General features: G+C 46.2%; 1 protein-coding gene across 7 annotated transcripts in view; it reads left to right on the top strand.

Moving 5' to 3' along the window:
* The window catches only part of DPF3 (double PHD fingers 3), a 254,843-nt gene that overhangs the window by 92,882 nt on the left and 144,884 nt on the right, over positions 1–17,077 (top strand). For all 7 annotated transcript variants that reach the window (XR_013993331.1, XR_013993332.1, XR_013993333.1 and 4 more), the window contains exon 2: positions 16,776–16,936. Coding sequence is in view for 3 of the 7 variants with exons in the window: in XM_081048238.1 (XP_080904364.1) it covers positions 16,776–16,936 (161 nt within the window). In the remaining 4 variants the exon portion in view is untranslated. The remainder of the gene's footprint in view (positions 1–16,775; positions 16,937–17,077) is intronic.

The raw sequence follows: 17,077 nt of genomic DNA, 5'->3' as shown, positions 1-17,077 counted from the left end.
TGTGGGGACATGTTCCAGTGCCCTGGCAGGTCAGCGCTCACGGTGGCCAACCGATGCCTTTCCCCTTGACAAAGTGATTCAGGCAGCATGGAGCTCTCCAGACTTTTGTTCCCTAGCCCACACCTTACTCCACCTGACACTCTCCTGGTCACAGGTTGTCCGTGTCTCTGAGCTGCCTGCCTAGACTGGGTTCGAGCATTGGCCTTCCTGTAGAATGAAAGGATTGGCTGTGAGGCAGCACGGACTGGTGGGAAATTCAAGGCTGTGAACTGTGGGTGACCTATTCTAATCCCAGCTCCGTCACTTAGTACCTACTAAGTGGCTTTGGTTAAATTCCTTGTCGTTGCTTTGATACCTTGCTAAGGTGTGGCTGCCTGCCACTTGCATAACTTAAAAATTGAGAGACATGGTTGGTGGAAAGAAAAGCAGGTTTATTCAGAAAGAGACATGGTTGGTGGAAAGAAATGCCGGCGTTCTGAATAAACCTGCTTTTCTTTCCACCAACCTCATCTCTTGATTTTTAACTTTTGCAAGTGGCGGGCAGCTGCCCCTTACACGCTGCCAGTTGAACTTCAGTGTTCTCCTCTGTTCATATTAGAGTGAACGTAGGCAAATGGCAGCCAAGTACTGTACCTGCCACAAAGCAGTTGCTTGACAAATGGTATTGTGATTACTGAAGCTATGATGTTGGTTTGGTTTGAGCTACCAGTGCGCCATCTGCAGAGACCCCCCCAACAGCCTGCACAGGACAAACCTGACCCCAGCAAAGCAGACCCCTGGTTGGACCTGATAACCTCTGGTTTTATTCCACTCGTGGGCAGACAGCTAGAAGTGGTCTTTGCAAGGCTGCCGTGGGGTTCCCCCCCAGTGTTGGCTGGGTAGTTAGCAAAGGGGCTGGTGGGGCTCAGGCAAAGAGCAGAGGCTGCCAGGGCAAACCTTCAGGTCAGCAAGTCATTTATTTACAGATCTCGCAGGGAGATGACACCCCAGGCCTGGCAGCTGCAGCTGCAGAGGGCAGGGCAGGGGGCAATGACAGCAATGGGGGCTCTGTAGGAGATGGAGAGGCCAGGTGGCATTTGTATGTTGGAGAATCAGGGTTCCAGCTGAAAGCAGCAGATTGAATCAGAGTAAACTGAGGAGTTTTTAATAAGATGGCTATTTATAAAAATGTGCGCAGGGAAACATTCAAGGGGATAGTCCATACTCTGGGGGTTAGGTCAAGGACAGAGGGGAAGGTCACAGGGATCACAGAGGGTAGCCCTATGACGGCTGCCAGACATGAGCCATGACTTTCAGTGGGAAGATGCAGCTGCCGCCCCACCTTAGTGACCTAGCAAGGAGGTGGCTGGGGGAATGAATCCTCTATCTTGCTCTCTTTCCTTTCTCTGATCTGCCTCTGGTAACTGTCATTGGCCCAGGCCACAAGAGGCGGAGGGAAGGAGGGAAGTGGCTGACCATACAGGGTAGACTCCTGAAGGCAACGAGCAGAAAGAAGAATGGTGGACAGAGAACCTGGACGGGCCAATGGAAGAGGGTTGGCGCAGAGAAGTGAGGGAGAGGGGAGAAGTAATGCTGGGGGTGCACGTGGGAGAAGAGAGAGAAGTTACTGAGGGCACCCAGCTAGCGGCTCTTGGACAGAATGATTAATATCATGGACTAAAAGAGGCAGACAGACGGGGACTGAATCTTAACCCTACTTCTCTATGGTGAGCTGTATAACCTCTCTTAAGCCTCAGTTTTCTCATCTGTAAAAATGGGAATGATGATGATATTCTCCATCATGAAATACTGGTGTACTTACTCAGCAAGGTGCCCGGTACACCGTAAAGGCTCAATAATGAACATAGAACAGACAGAGGAGTTTTTTTTACATGAAAGATAGTATCCAATTGAGCAACCAACATGTATTGTATAAGGCCCAGTGGGATATCATTGATCCAACTAATATTTATGAGTACCTACTCGATGCCAGGTACCCAGCTGGAGGCACTGAGAATACGGGGTGAGCAAACCAGCCCAGTCTCTCTTGCAGGGAGCTTGCGTATCTAGTGGGGAAAGACAGGTAGTAAGTAAATACAAATAAAATAATTTTTGAGAGTTGGCAAAGTGCTCAAAAGGCCATAAAGCAGTGTGATGGGTAAATAATGAGTGCTGCAGATAAGGAGTTGGGGAAGGCCTTGAGGAGGCGGGAGGGAGCGGAGCCCTGAGGCGAGCAGCCAGCCCTGCAAAGAGGAGGAGAGCTGCCTATGGAGGGACCTGCAGGTGCAAAGGCCCTGAGGGGGAGGTTGGTGTTTCTAGGGTACAGAGGTGTCTTGGGAAGTGGAGTATCAAGCTGCTACTACCATCTCCCTCCAGGGTGAATGTGAGGACTAAATGGAAAGCTCTTAGCCCCATGCCTGGCACCTGTACATTCTCCATGGCCATTAGCTGTTGGCTGTTATTATTACTGTAATACAAATTATTATTTTGGAGAAAGGCAGTGTGAATAAGTGGATATTTATAGTATACAGTGTTTCACTGGCTCAGCATACATTTACTGCCCAGGCAGTGCCGAGTGCAGTGGTGAAGAGCACAGACTGAGGCGAGGCGGCCTGTTCAAATCCTGACTCAGCCACTCCCTAGGGGACCGTTAGCCTATGACCTCAGCTGGACACCGGTGTCCTCACCTGTATAATGGAGGGTCGAAATGGCGTCTCCGTCATGGGGTTGTTGTGAAGAGGAAACGCATCACTATTTCTAAGCCACTCAGAATGCGCCTGGTCCAAGTAAGGGCCACCTAGTGGCCCCATTGCTAAGGCTCAAGAGTGGATGCAGTGCTGGCACAGGGATGTGAACCCAGGACGCTGCTCCCGGGAGCTTTTTACTTAGTTGGGTCTGAGACATGTATTTAAGGAGATCCCCGCACCCAAGACAGCATACAATGGTTGTTAAATAAGTGGCCAGCCCATGAGGGGAGGGAGGCATCATGAGTGGGGGCCAGAGTGGGGACTGGAAGCCTTTGAGCAGGGAAGCAAAGACAAGAAACTAAAATGAATGCTAACCAGACCTGATGGCATCAGTCAGGAGAAGACCGAAACAATCCAGACGGTCTGCCCCAAAGCATCGCTTCTGCCCTTCTCACGGAGCCTTTCGCAGCAGTCTATACTCCCCCAGGCCCGGCCTCAACTTACTTCTCATGTCTGTCAATAAGGGACAGCCCCCGAACCCCCTCTGCCAGCTCCGCTTGAGCCCTTAAATCTATTGGAACTTGCTGAGACTCTTCCACCCTCAACTTCCCCCAGGCTGGAGAGGCAAGGAAAGGTTAGAGGTCAGAGGACAGGAGCGGGGAGGATGGAGGTGGAGGTGGATAGCAGTGTTTATGGAATTAACCAGAACCCTGTGTGCCTGGCAACTGGCAGATTCTTCTGGTAAGATAAGTGGAACTCTCTGCAAGGTAATTATTAGAGAGCATACATTCCCCAGATAACCTGTCCTCGGAAGAGATATTGATGGGCGTAGGGCATGTGCAGGAGGCTGCTTTCCTCCAGTGGTATTGACTCCTGTCCCCGGCCCCCTCCTTCCCCCTCCTCTTCCTTTGTTGCCCTTCGTCTGATCTGATCAGCTGCGCCCCCCACAGACCTCAGGCTCCCTCCCGCTCAGGTGGGCTCTGCTGGACATTTCTTTGGGCTTGCCTCTCATCTCTCTGAATGACAAAGGGCCCATTGGTGGGAGAGGTGCAGCCCCCGTGGGGAGGAGTTTCTAAGCACAGAAGGAGGCCTGACCATCACGTGGGTCCAGGTCCCCAGAATGAGCACTAACCGAGTGCTGTGGAGTCAGTAGTGTCAGGCTCTGTGAGGGGCTGGGACTACCTCGTCCCAGGGATGGAGATCAGAGGCTCAGCGCGACAGGCAGATGGTAGGCACCTGTTTACATGTCTCTCTCCCCTTATAGTATTTTGTGAACCCCCCTCTCTCAAGAGTCTGTGATCCTCCCAGAGAGCTCGTTTTGGCTGAGAGATAATCTCTAAGTATTTGTCAAACAAATGTTTAAGCAAAAAAGAGGCAACGGGCTGTGTGAGGGGCAACTGGAGAAGCAGAGCCGCTGTAGGCAGCCTCTACTCTCTTGTCTCAAACTACTAAGTTCTGGCCCCAGACCTGTCCCCTAACTCTTGACCAAACTGGACCTGTCTTCTTAGAAGCCTGTTTGCTGTCATCACTGACCTTTTTTGAAGAGGGGTTTTCTCCTCTCTCTCAGGCCCCAAACAGCTTATCAATAGGGTGACCTTGTTATTTATCAGCCAAGCAAAGGCACCTGTGACAAGCAAAGCAGGAGTTAGGAACAATTACGCTCGCATCTCGATGTGAATCCGGACTGTTCCCCGCAAACTGGGCCCCATTTGTCCCAGTTCTCCGCCTGAGATAATGCTGGTCAATGTAAGGCTCTCCAGTTTTCCACAATGCTGGTGATGCTTATTATGACATTGGACCCTGGGCACTACCTGGCTGGATGGCCTGCCTTGTCCCTTGATTTGGCTCAGCACACATCCCACCAGTTGGAATATGTGAGGATCATTTTCTCCATTTGACAGATGGGAGCCTGAGGCTCAAAGGTGGGGTTGAGAGACTTGTCAAAGACGTACAATGACTAAGTTCCGACTTCCACCTGGAACTGAGGTCCAGCCTCAATTCCCCCATCAGGGAGAGAGAGAGAGAGAGACAGAGAGAGAGAGAGACTTCTGCTGTGCCTGGTTGTTCCTGACAATTTTATTTGGAGTGAGGGGGACAAGGTGGGTTTTGGCACCATCCTGTTTGAAAGGGAGGGGGCAGTGCTCTCTATTCCTGTCCGACACCCTCGTCCCCCAACTGCCTCAACAATAGTCCTTCACTTGCCTGGGGGAAATGAGGCCTGTGTATCAGTAAGAAGCATCATTTTACCTATTGGCCAGCAGCATTTCCCCAATGGAAAAGGGCTTTCAAGGGAGGCTAGAAAAAAATTAATTTTCAGTGGTGAGTTTTGCTTGATGTAGTTAACAATAATTATTAAATAGGTAGGATGAGCTAGTGCTTGTTTTCCTTGTTATTAACTGTATTTATGGGTTTTTATTAAGTTGTACCAAGCTTGGATAATTGTAAAACTATTTGCTTAAGCTGTGTGACTCTTGGGCCTCCCATTCTATTTTCTTTCATTCCAAGGGTGGAGTCTTTTCACTATTCAGGACTTACGCTGTAAACTAGGAGTCGGCAGACTTTTTCTGTAAAGGTCCAGATGGTAAATATTTTAGGCTTTGCAGGCCGTGCAATCTGTTGGAACTACTCAGCTCTATCTATCATCATAGCTAGCGTGAAGGCAGACACAGACAATACGAAAACAAATGGGCATGACCGTCTTCCTATAAAACTTTATTTATAGAAATTCGTGGTGGGCCAGATTTGGCCCAGGGACTGTAGTTTGTAGACCTCTGCTGTAAACAGTGGAGAAATCCTTGAAGTAGGAACTTGGACATTGAGGATCTAATCTCAGCCCTCCTCCTATGTGACTGAAGGAAATCACTTCGCTTCTCTGGTTATTCATTTTCCTTGCAATACAACAAAGGCATCAGACAATCTCTTACACTCCGGGATTCTTAAATATGACTCGTTAGTTATGATAATCTGGCATCTTTCTTTTCCTCCTGTCAGTAGATGTTAAGAACCACACACCCCATACTGATGTTAACATCTTAACATCAGTAGATGTTAAAAACCACACATCCCATGTTCGCATTTGGGATACTTGTGGTTTCTAAACTACATAATAACATTTTGGATTTCTCTGATGTATCTTTTCAGGCAGCCTCCATAATCAACCTACTTCATGAATTACTGAGAGGTGGCTCTGTGTCAGGAACATTTACCTTTGGACTGTTTGGCAGTTTGGGAAACCGAGGCACAGAACGAGAAAGATTACCCAGCAAATCAGTGATTCTCTTAGAGAAATTTGGTACCTCCAGAAAAAGAAGTGTTGTTCAAGATATTCTAGTTCTGGAGGCGCAACCGCTGTGAAGGGGCAATGGTGCCCCCGTGAGGGGCTGATAGGAGAGTGGCCACGAGCGAGGTCCTGGACCCAAATGGCCTTGGCTTAACCCTCTGTGCCCCACTTTTCTTATCTGTAAAATAGGGGGAAAGAAAAGGAGGGGGTTGTTGAGGATGAAATCAGATAATACATGTACAGTGCTTACAATAGTGCCTGGCACACATGGAAAGGGCTCAATAAATGGTGGCCGTGCCACTGTTATTATTGCCATCATCCTGTCATCCTTCTATAAATACGTGGAGAGCGTCTCTTCTTCATTTTTATACCAGACTCATCTTCAACTTTTGGGTGGGAGATGTGGGCTGAACTCTTTGCCCCTGACATATATTAAGTGACTCTTGCTGAGGTAGAAAGATTATGAAGACTGTGGAGGGAGAGGGAAAGGCGTGGGAAGGAAGGAAGGAAGGAAAAAAGGAAGGAAGAGAGGAAGGGAGGGAGAGAGGGAGGGAAGAAGGGAGGGCACCTGGAAAAATTGGTTCATGAGGAATGGAGATCAGATTGTAAATTCAGTCACATCCCCGTACAGTTGTTGGGACAGGAAGAAGAGTAGAGCTCCCTTAAGCAGTATGGAGATTTTGGTATCTTTTGTCATTAATTTGGATGTAGAAGTTATGAAGGCAGATTTAGGTATTTCTAGGGTGCAGTCACCTTTCTTTTGGTTTTGGTCTTAGTTTCCTAGAATATTTCTATCTTTTCCACCAGAGGACTTAAATTTGGGGACAGGACCAGCCTCTTGGTCAGCCTGGCTTTGTTCTGTCCTTCTTAAAGGTTTATAAATGTGTACCTCAAAAAAAACCAAACCAAAACAAAAAGAACCACAGCAGGCCTGAGACAGTTTTCCCAGGGGGCTGCCAAGAGAAATTGGGGTGACTCTCAACCTTGTGACAGGTTAAATAAGACTTAGTGTTTCTTTGTTTGGCTTGATGTCCCTTAGAAGGACAACCCGGAGATCACTTGGTCTGCAGGGCCTTTGCTTCTGCAAGCTGATTTTAACTAATTCTGACAGGAGGGCAGAGGCCCCCAAGCAAGGTCAGGACCACAAATCCCATCCCAGCAGGTGCATGATGGGGAGACAGAGCTCTCCGGATGACCTTCAAGTTTCCATTGATTTCCCGTCAAGCCGTGCTTCCCCACCCCCATCCTGCTCCTGTCCCTGCCACTACCCGAAGGCTTGGGGCTCTAGGAGAGAACATGGATCAGCAATCTGAGAAAGAACATGCAGAAGAGGTTAATTCAGGAAGAGGCCCTTTCAGGGAAGTGGAGTGGGTATGTTGGGAACCATCTCCTGGCACTGCTAGTTTACAATGCCATTATCAGGCCTGGAATGTCCTTTTGGGGCATAGAAAGGAATGGCTGATGTCACAAATGGCATCATATAGCCACACTTGGCCCCACTTCTCTCCAGGTTTTGGGATATGTGGGTAGCTTTGTGGGGATATGAGCAAGATTCAAATATGGACAGCGGAATGGGTCCCTAACCCATTGTCATGAGTGTGCTGAGCAGGGAGGATCAGAAGTGAGAAGGTGTTAATGTGAGTCTCATTCCCTGTGCTCAGAGCCTCTCTCAGCACTGACCTTCTTGCACTCTTGATGGCCAGGCTTCCACACCATCCAAATGGTCTATTGTAGGTAGTCCTAGATCTTTCATTTATTTGTTTAGGGATAGCTGTTCAGCATTTCCTATGTGTCAAATCTTGCGTTAGGTGCAGAGGATCCATTTGTAGACAAGAGAAATAAAGACCCTGCTCTCATGGAGCTCACAATTTTGTTGTGTAGAGACACTCAGCAGGCAAAGAGAAAACAGGAAAAGTTTTGATAGTGAGAGTAAGTATTATGAAAAGGATGAGTATGAGATTGCAAGGGTTAGAGCAGGAGAGGAATAAGGTGGGCTACCCTCGAGAGTGGGTCAGAGAAGGAGGAGGACAAGTCAGTCACGCGGAGATCTGCGAGAAATGTACACCCGCAAGAGGGAACAGCATATGCAAAGGTCCTGAGGTGAGGTGATCTTGGTATATTAGAGGGACAGTAAGAAATAACAGTGAGGATGGAGTCCAGCAGGCAACGGGGGCAGGAAACAAGGTGAAGTAGGAAAGGTGGGCCTGGCCAGATAGTCTGGGAGCCTGTAGCCATGGGAAGGAGTTCAGATTTTATTCTGAGTGCAATAAGAAGCCATTGGAGCAATTTAAGGAGGAGAATGTCATGATCTGATTTTCATTTTAAAAAAATTTGTTGAGAATTGATGACAGAAGGACATGTTCTTTGTGGTTGTGTGTTGGAGGGCACAGCTCACATTGGCCCATGTGGGGATCGAACCAGCAACCTTGGTGCCGCCAGCACTATGTTCTAACTAACTGAGATAACTGGCCACCCGCCTATTGTTGTGTTTTAAATGCCAGACCAATATTCCCTTTATTGGGGAGGGCAGCATTGAGGCCCTTATATTCCAGCAGTAAAGATGGGGGTCTGTCCAAGAATTGTCTCTAATCAGTGGTTTGCTTCTGCTGGCAGTCACACCTAGGGGACAGCATACTTGTGCCCAGCTCATAGCTGGGGTTTCAAAAAGGACTGACTATGAACCAGGGAACGTAAAAATACTTCTCAATGAAGTTTCTGTGAGGGGTGTGTGTTTTTTTTCTAGGTATGCTTTACTCTAGATAAAATAGTCTCTTTTTTTTCACTTTTGAAAGTTGGTTGCATTCTACACATTTTTTAGTCTCCAGTAGAGAGATTTATTTTGTCACGTCTGGATGCCATTTGCAAGGCAAACCTTGAACACAAGAAAAGCTGCTCTCCCCAGAGCATCCCTCTTTCTTACACCCCCCCCCCCCGCCCATTATTTACTGGAAGGAGTCACACTGCTTTTCTCCTGCCTCCAGTCTCTTGTTCTTGGCAATGCCTTGTCTTCAATCCTGAGTTGCGTATGTCATCAGAACACCCAGTGGCAGCTCAGAAATCATGGCCAGGTTCAATGTAAATTCCATCTTGCTTAGGGAGCTTTGCATAATACGTCCCTGAAAAATCTTCACCTGAGTAGATGCCGCAAAAGGGATTTATTGGGTCTAGCAGGCCTGAACATTAGGCTGAGTGGCATTTAAGCGTTGATGGGAGTTTTAGGGTTCAAATTCTTCATCTGACTTGGCTTTGTAAGGCAGTGCCCTTGTTCTCAATGTGCCTTTGCTGTGATGTTATGAAGGTCACGGCCAGAGTGACCACCCTAAGGATGTCTTTGCCATACGTTTGGGTTGTTGCCATACAGTTTGCCTTGACCAGGCCTCTTGGATGTTTTGTTAGGGATGAAGACCACTATGGGACTAGTCTGCTCCAGGTTAGTGCTGCCAGGTTAATCCATGCCAGCCTGAAAATTTTCCCCTTGGGAACAATACCAGCTGAGTTAAAGTCAGTTAATTGGGCTTTCCAGGTCTGTCATTAAAACATGACCCAAGAACTTCACAAGGCCCTCTTGTTCATGCCCTTGCTTTGGAGGTTGGGGAGCTGTCCTTAGATAAGTGAGTTTCATATTTCTCAGAATCACTGGGGAGGGGGTGGATGTGTCAAAAATACACAGATGTCTGGATCACATCTCAATCCTCCAGAATCAGAATTTCACAGCACCCCCCTCCCCATCCCCACTGATTCTGACACAAACCAAAGCTTGAAACCCACTGCCCTAGGCTATTCTGGAGAGTGGGGTGATGACATTCTTGATAAGCACAAAAGGGGTTTCCTGCATCATCATCGGAGTCACTAGTCTTTCCAGAGGTGGGTCTGATGACAATACACAGTACAGTATTAGTGAGCTTCTTGTAAAGTTCAGAGAAGGGGAATATTCTGCATCTGGCAGAGTGGCATGAATGTTATAGATGGAGAAGTGAAAATCTCAAGAACTGAAGTGAACTTTTTTGAGATGATGGGGAAAATTCAGTAGAATTTGAACTTGTAGGCTGTTTTCAGATGCCTAATCCTGTACTCTGGAGAAGTTAGATAACTTCAGGCTCACCTCATTTTCATATGGAGAAAGTTAGAGTGTCCCAAGCCTCTCTCAACTGTGAAGCCTCTCTTAGTTTGCAGAGTGTGGCATGACGTGTCCATTAAGCCATCCATATTTGTCACATGCTTCTACATTCCCAGCACTGTGCTTGGTTGGGTAGCAAAGAGTTTGTAACTCTTAGCCCCTATCTTCAAGATGCTTATAATCTTGTTGGGTGGAAAGAAATAAGGAGGGCAGTACAGACTGGCCAAACATAAGTAAGACAGTTGGGGAGCTCAGAGAAGGCGAAAAGCAAACACTATTGACAGGGATAACTAGGAGACTTTCTGGAAGAGGCAGGACTCAGTCAGCCCTTGAACAGGGTAAGCCCAGCCAGGCCAAGGGTAGGAGGCAAAGTATTTTGTTGGAGTCCAGGGGTAGGTAGGGCTGTCTGCTTCCTATATGCAGAAAGATCAGATGAAGATTCACATATTCATTTATTCATCATTCAAGCCTACATGGCAAGCTCTGTGCTAGGCTTGGGGACAGAGTGACCAACAAGCCAGATGTGGTCTGTTCACTTGGGGCAGGCTTTGGACTTCTGAGATCATCCTGCCTGAGGTTCGACCTCTGCCGCCCTGTTGCCTTGTATCTTGGGGCAGAGGTTTAGGCGATCACCTGACAGCCTTAAAAACACTACAGTAGTGAATGTGGTGTGTATGTATGTCACATGGAGGGCATCAGCCTGCTCGGCAGAGGGTCATGTCACAAAATGGCAGAAGATACTGCTCTTTGCGAGAAAGAAAAAGGAAGCACCACTGATCATAGGTATTTCCCTGTGTACCAGAGGCTCCATTTCATTTGATTCTCTCATGGACCTAAAGCAGGCATTATGTTACCCATATTGTGGGAAGCAGACTTTAGGCTCAAGAAGGGTAAATAATTTGCCCCAGTATTGTGTAGCCAGTAAGCGGTGGAGCTGGACTCAGCCCTGCCTGATTCTAAGTCTCGTTCTTTCCGCCGTACGGCTCTCCAAGAGCCCTGACATCTTGGCAGGGGAATTTGGAAACCATTGGGAGCCATCTTGGCTTCTATACTGATGAATAAAAGACTAAAGGCTGGGTTTGAGGGAGATTTCTTTTTGTCAGGATGTGGGTGGGAGAAATGCTGTAGTGGTTGCCGACAGGAGAATGCTGCAGTAACCCAGGAGCCGGGTGATAACTAAATGAGAGTGACTGCAGACATTTTTTCAATTTTTTCTAGAGTTACAAGTAGATAGCCATGCAATCTAAATCATCAGCCTATATGTGCAAAAAACTCCGAAGACTGTGCCCATGCACGCAGCATATACTTTACTGCTCTAATTTAAACACCTACCATAGCTGATTGGTATAGGAGTTTTTGTTGAAAGCAGTTCAACAAAGACTTATTGGACACCTACTGTGTGCGGGCTCTGTAGACGCTACGGGTAAATCAGTATACAGGCCAGCTCTGCAGTGCTGCTGGGTGACACTGCTCCAGGGGACGCCATTCATATTGACGTTTATATGAATGGCGCCCCCTGGAGTTGCTTAGTGAAAAGCCTGAATTTCTATGTGCAGTGGCTCTGTAGATGTGGTCCCTAACCTTCATGGAGTTCATAGTCTAGTAGGGAAGACAAATATTAAACATTGAATTAAGTTCAAAAATGACATTATTAGTAGCAGTATTATTGTTGTCTTTATTGGAAGAAGACAGAATGAGGGAGAAAGGGGATTGGACTCTCTCTTACTTATTCTCTATAGCTCTTTCCTATTTTAAAGATTAGAAACAGTCTTTCTTAGTCAGCTTGGGCTGCAATAACAAAATAACCATAGAAGCGTGGCTTAAACAACAGATGTTTATTTCTCACAATTCTGGGAGATCACACATAAATGGGAGATGGCTTTCTGTGCCAGTTAGGAGTTAAACATGTTTAAATACAAACCACGAGGAAGTTAGCATATTGGTATAAATGAATTTTAATGTATGTTTGTGGGCAGTTGTGGAAGTATGGGTAGCTGAGTGAGACAGCAGGAAATCTAGGTACCCACAGAAAAAGAGAGGCTGCTGGGGGAAGGAGGAGCCAGAAATCCTGCTGCAGGCCAGGGCTTCTCTTTATCTCTGCTTATCTCTGTTTTTGTGCACAAATAGCAGTGATGGGCCAAGGTCCCATTTTTACAGCCAAAGGGGACTTGTGGCCACGCAGTAGGAATGGAGAGAAAGGGACAACTCCCTGGGAAATGAAAGAATTCAGTGCCAGATGGGATGAAGGAAAGGGAAGAGCCAAGGACAACTTGCTAGGGAGATAGGATAGTAGTGTTCTCTCAGCACCCCTCCCCGCAAACCTAGAAGAATGGAGACTCTGGAGGAGGGAGCAGGCTCTGGCAGGAGATTAGGAATCTGCTTTTGGACAGGTGTCTGAGGTAAGGCAGGACACCTGCATTTAGGTCAGAACACAGGACCAGAGAGACAGTGAAGAGTGAGGGGCCCCAGGTGTCTGGATTGGAGTGCTGGACCTGGGGTCACCCCAGAATGGAATCTAGGAGAACAACAGGCGAGGTCTCCAGAGAGAGGGAGGTGGAAGTGAGAAGAAGAAGAGGAGCAGGAGTCTTAAAGGAGGTGTTACAGGCTCTGAAAATCACATTTAAAGCCTAGCTGGCAGTCATTTTGGAGAAGTCTCTTTTTTTCCCCACTCTGAATGCTCTTTGGCCCTTGGAATCCATTTCTACACAGATATGCTCCAGGAGGGTCACTGGCGCACTCCCAGAGCTAGGATTGAAATCCCACTCCAGATGGGATCCCTAAGGGATCTCACCCCTCACAAATCCCAGAACTGGGCAGCTAGCAGTGCTCCAAGCAGCAGGCCCTGGGAGAGGGTGGTGGTGGTTCCTTCTCTGGCAGAGAATCCAGCGTTTGTTCCCTTTGCTGCTTCTGATTGCAGCCTTGAATAGCCTGAAGTCAGTTGCTGATGAGAACATCATTCTACTCTGCCTTGTGCCAACCAAGACATCTATCATACTGTGGAAAATCCAGTCCTCTTGGTTTGGTGATGGCTGCGGCTGGGCTGTGCCTGACCTACCCTGGGCCATGCTGGTCACCACTCCACAAAATGAGTCCTTTGCTGCCTTTCCTTGCTCCTTCTGCCCCTTGCAACTTGAACGCAAATGTCACCCCTGGGATCCTATCATTGTGTTTTTAAAAAATTTTTTAAAAAATAAATACCATATTTACTGATCCAGTATTATATTATACCCCGTTTATATTATATCACACCACACCACACCACATCACATCGTATAAGACCCAGTCTTATATTACAGTAAAATAAGACCGGGTCTTATATTAATTTTTGCTCCAATAGATGCATTAGAGCTGATTGTCTGGTTAGGTCTTATTTTCAGGGAAACACGGTCAAGGACATCGTCCTTCTGTTTGAATTGCTTTCCACAGGTAAGGGAGACCTGGCCATTGTTTTCTTCTAGAGAGCAAAGCAAGAAGCCCTGTGAAGATTTTGGCTAATTACTTTTGGAGAAGAGTTTCTTGAATTTATCAAGGAGGTTCAAATCTCTTTTCTCCTCCCATATCTTTAAAAAGCCTTTAAATTTTGTTTCCAAATCTCTGCCAACGCCTGGTCTGTTTAAAAGTGACTTCTCTGGAGACTATGGCAGAGAGGGTGTTGGATGTCACATTTTTTTGCAGCTTCAATCTTTAAATACAGTTGTTCCAGGTCCCAGAAAGTCTTTTCTGTTTACATAAGGGAGGTATTATTCACAAAAGTTACATTTAAAAATGTACCCCTCTAACATGCCTATTACTAATAACATTGCATGTTAGGAAAGTGGAAAGTATTTAAGATGAAATTAATTATCACCCATCGCACCACTTTGTTTGACTTTCTTGTTCCATTCCGCGTGGGGCACGGACTTGGCCAACCTCACTTTTCATTTTCAGCAAGTTCATTTTCTTGTTCCTTTCCTTTGGATCAAAACTGTTGGATATGAGTTACGAGCATATTAGGAAATGTCTAATTTGAGAGCCTCATGTAGATTTCTTTTGTACCGGCTTCCAGAAGTTTGTTTTGAAAATGGAAACCCTGTTCTCTCCAGTCGATGAATTTTAGTGTACCATTTTCTTTTCTTTTTTTTTTTAATGGGTTGTCTTTCAGCAAAATTTCTGGGGTTGGAAAAGTTAATCTTTTTTGGCAGTTTGTCCAAAGATCGTGGGAAAACAGATAACTGTTTCTCACACCGGACACCTCTCTGTCATGTGTTCTTGTCAGTTCTCATCAGTGTGGCGTGGCTGGTCGCTGTTCTGTGGAGGGGAGGTGGAGACTCCAGGACACTGGATGGGCTGTGTCATCTAGCTTGGGCTGAGCTGCCTGTGAAAGTTCTGTTACACTGAGCTCCATTGCTTTAGCAGAAGGAGACATTTAAGCTGGTGGGACACAGATGCAAACACGTTGTTGGAAATGATTCTTTATTTTTGATCAATCTCTTGATCCTTGTTACCAACTTTGATTACATCAGTGTATGCGCTGTTCTGTTTCATAGCATTTTAATGGGTGTCATCCCCCCTCCCCAATTCAGTTCCAGCTGTGTGGCTATTATAATTTGATTACAGTTTGGTTTGCGACTGTTAGGACACTTTCTGAACAAATTATGCCTTCCTTGTGAGAGTGAAGTTGTTTAAGAGTGAAAAGGAAGCAAAAGGCTTTTTTTTTTTTTTTTTTTAAAGGGGGCATGTCAATAAGTAATTTCTAAAAGATGCCTCAGAACCTTCAATGATCATATCCTCCCAGAATAAGAAATTTGCTTTAAACTCTTTGGTAGATTCTGACTCTATACTTTTTTAAAAAAAAGTATAGAAAGATGCATTTCAATTTTTGATTTTTTTTAATTCTAAATTCAAAATATTTATTCTAAATATTTTGGTTAAGAAATGTATTATTTTTAATTTAGTGACTCTCTTTCCCCGATTTTGGCTTTTCAACTCTACATGGAACCAAGACAAAGGGACATTCATAATGTCACTTCAGAATGAGCTACTTGATTCTCTTTGGCCCTGTAATCCCCTGGCTCTTCCCTTCCTGCCTTTCCCTTCTCTTTCCACTAAGAAACTCAAGTTTACCTGGCAGAGGTTATGTTATTACATTTGTATTAACATGAGCCATTTATTAACTTCTAATGTATGCCTATCTTTCATTTGTTAGGTTTTTGATCTCATTGATTATTTTTGTGCTTTACATTTGATCAGTTTTATCAGTGTTATATTTTTGGTGTTTGTAAAGGATATTATCTTAAAATTAGCATCACCACATGTCCAAGGATACCAAAGATTCAGGAACATAAAATTTACTGTGCTGAACTAGATCATCACTTCAGCAAACCACAATGGTCTTTATATTTGTGTTTTAAACCCTAGGAATTGAATTACTTTGCGTTCAAGATTCAACTATTAGTATTTAAAATTTTTCTTTTGTTTTCCATCATGAAGTTATTTTTTTTCTAAGTGTGTGGCTTGATAAAAGTGAACTGGCATCTTAAGATGATTAACCATAGAGCTGGGAGAACTATGGGTAGGGCTGGCCCCTTGTTAACTCTCTAGTCCCAACTTCGTATTAAACTGTTGTATTAAACTTCCCTGGGAGGGATGCTGATAAATAGAGAAGCCATCTTGGAATCCGGGCTTTTTTCATGTGGGCAGCCAGTTGGAACACTGGCAGGCAAGTGCACGTTCACACACTCCTAGGTGACCTCTTTCTTTTTTTCTTCCTTTTCCTGAATAAACCGTTCTTTTGGTGGATTTTCTGGAGAGTTATTTTTGGCCAGTGGACAGGCTCTAACAAATTAATGCATGTCTCTCTGTGCATCTATGCTGGTGATTTGGGTACATTGTAGAGTACCTTTGCTGGCAATTACTGAGAACAAAGTGTGGCTAATGGGCAATGATAATGAGGGGGCTCTGGGAGCCTGATGTCCTAGTAGATACCATGAAGGTTGTTTCAGAGCTACCTCTGTTCTGGAGTGGGACCTCTGGCTTCCTAGAACAAGGACTTGGCACTTTTACGGGTGGTTTTGTTGACTTTAGACAGGCAGGTATTTCTCCAGCAAAGTCGATTTATTCGGGAACAAAAGAACTGCAATTCAGAATATATAGTCCAATAGTGAACAGAAGCAGAGCAGAGGAACTTTTTTTACGGACTTGGGCAGGGCTGTTGTAAATGAAGAGTCCATTGCTAGAAACTGAGAGTTCGAAGTAGAGTGACTTTTCATTGGCTGAGTTATGACAGTCTCCCATTGGCTGAGCTGTTACTGGGCGAGGAGGTATCGTCTTCCTCCTGCTGAGGTGTAGCACCAGGTGTAACACTTCCTATCGGAGATGCAAGGTACCACTCTTCCGGTTGGGGTCAGTAATGTGCACAGAGCTCTCTCTTCTAGCCTCCTGACTCCATTTTAAATGAGGGTTCTGTTTATTAATTTTCAGTTTGTTCTAGGGGCCTTTGGCTCTTTGTTAAAGAGGTTTCTAAGTTGCCTGGTGGATTTGGCATAGGAAATAGAACCTGGTTGAGACCTGACACCCAGCTGAGTTTTGCACCTTGGCTCCAGGCCCTTGGTAGTCATTGCCTTAGTCTTCATAACTGTAGATCTTCCCAGGGAGGATGGTGGGTGGCATCAGTTTCCTTCTGGGTGTGTTTTGGTTTTCCCCAGCCTCATTCCTCCTCTCTGTCTCCCCGCAGGCTTGGGGACCAGTTCTACAAGGAAGCCATTGAGCACTGCCGCAGTTACAACTCGCGGCTGTGTGCAGAGCGCAGCGTGCGGCTCCCCTTCCTGGACTCACAGACTGGGGTGGCCCAGAACAACTGCTACATCTGGATGGAGAAGAGGCACCGAGGCCCAGGTGAGCCATGATACCCCTGGATGTGCGCATGCTTGGGCTCCCGGGGACCAGAGCTTGTCTGGGAGTCCCTGCAGTGCAAGTGGGTGGGGCAAGCTGTGCGGCAGGCTGCGATTCTTTCAAGAAACTCAACTACTTTTATAG

This window comes from Rhinolophus hipposideros (assembly GCF_964194185.1).
Source record: "Rhinolophus hipposideros genome assembly, chromosome: 5".
Taxonomy (NCBI): domain Eukaryota; kingdom Metazoa; phylum Chordata; class Mammalia; order Chiroptera; family Rhinolophidae; genus Rhinolophus; species Rhinolophus hipposideros.
Note: the sequence above shows the minus strand (reverse complement) of the source record. Positions and strands in the feature narration are given on the sequence as shown.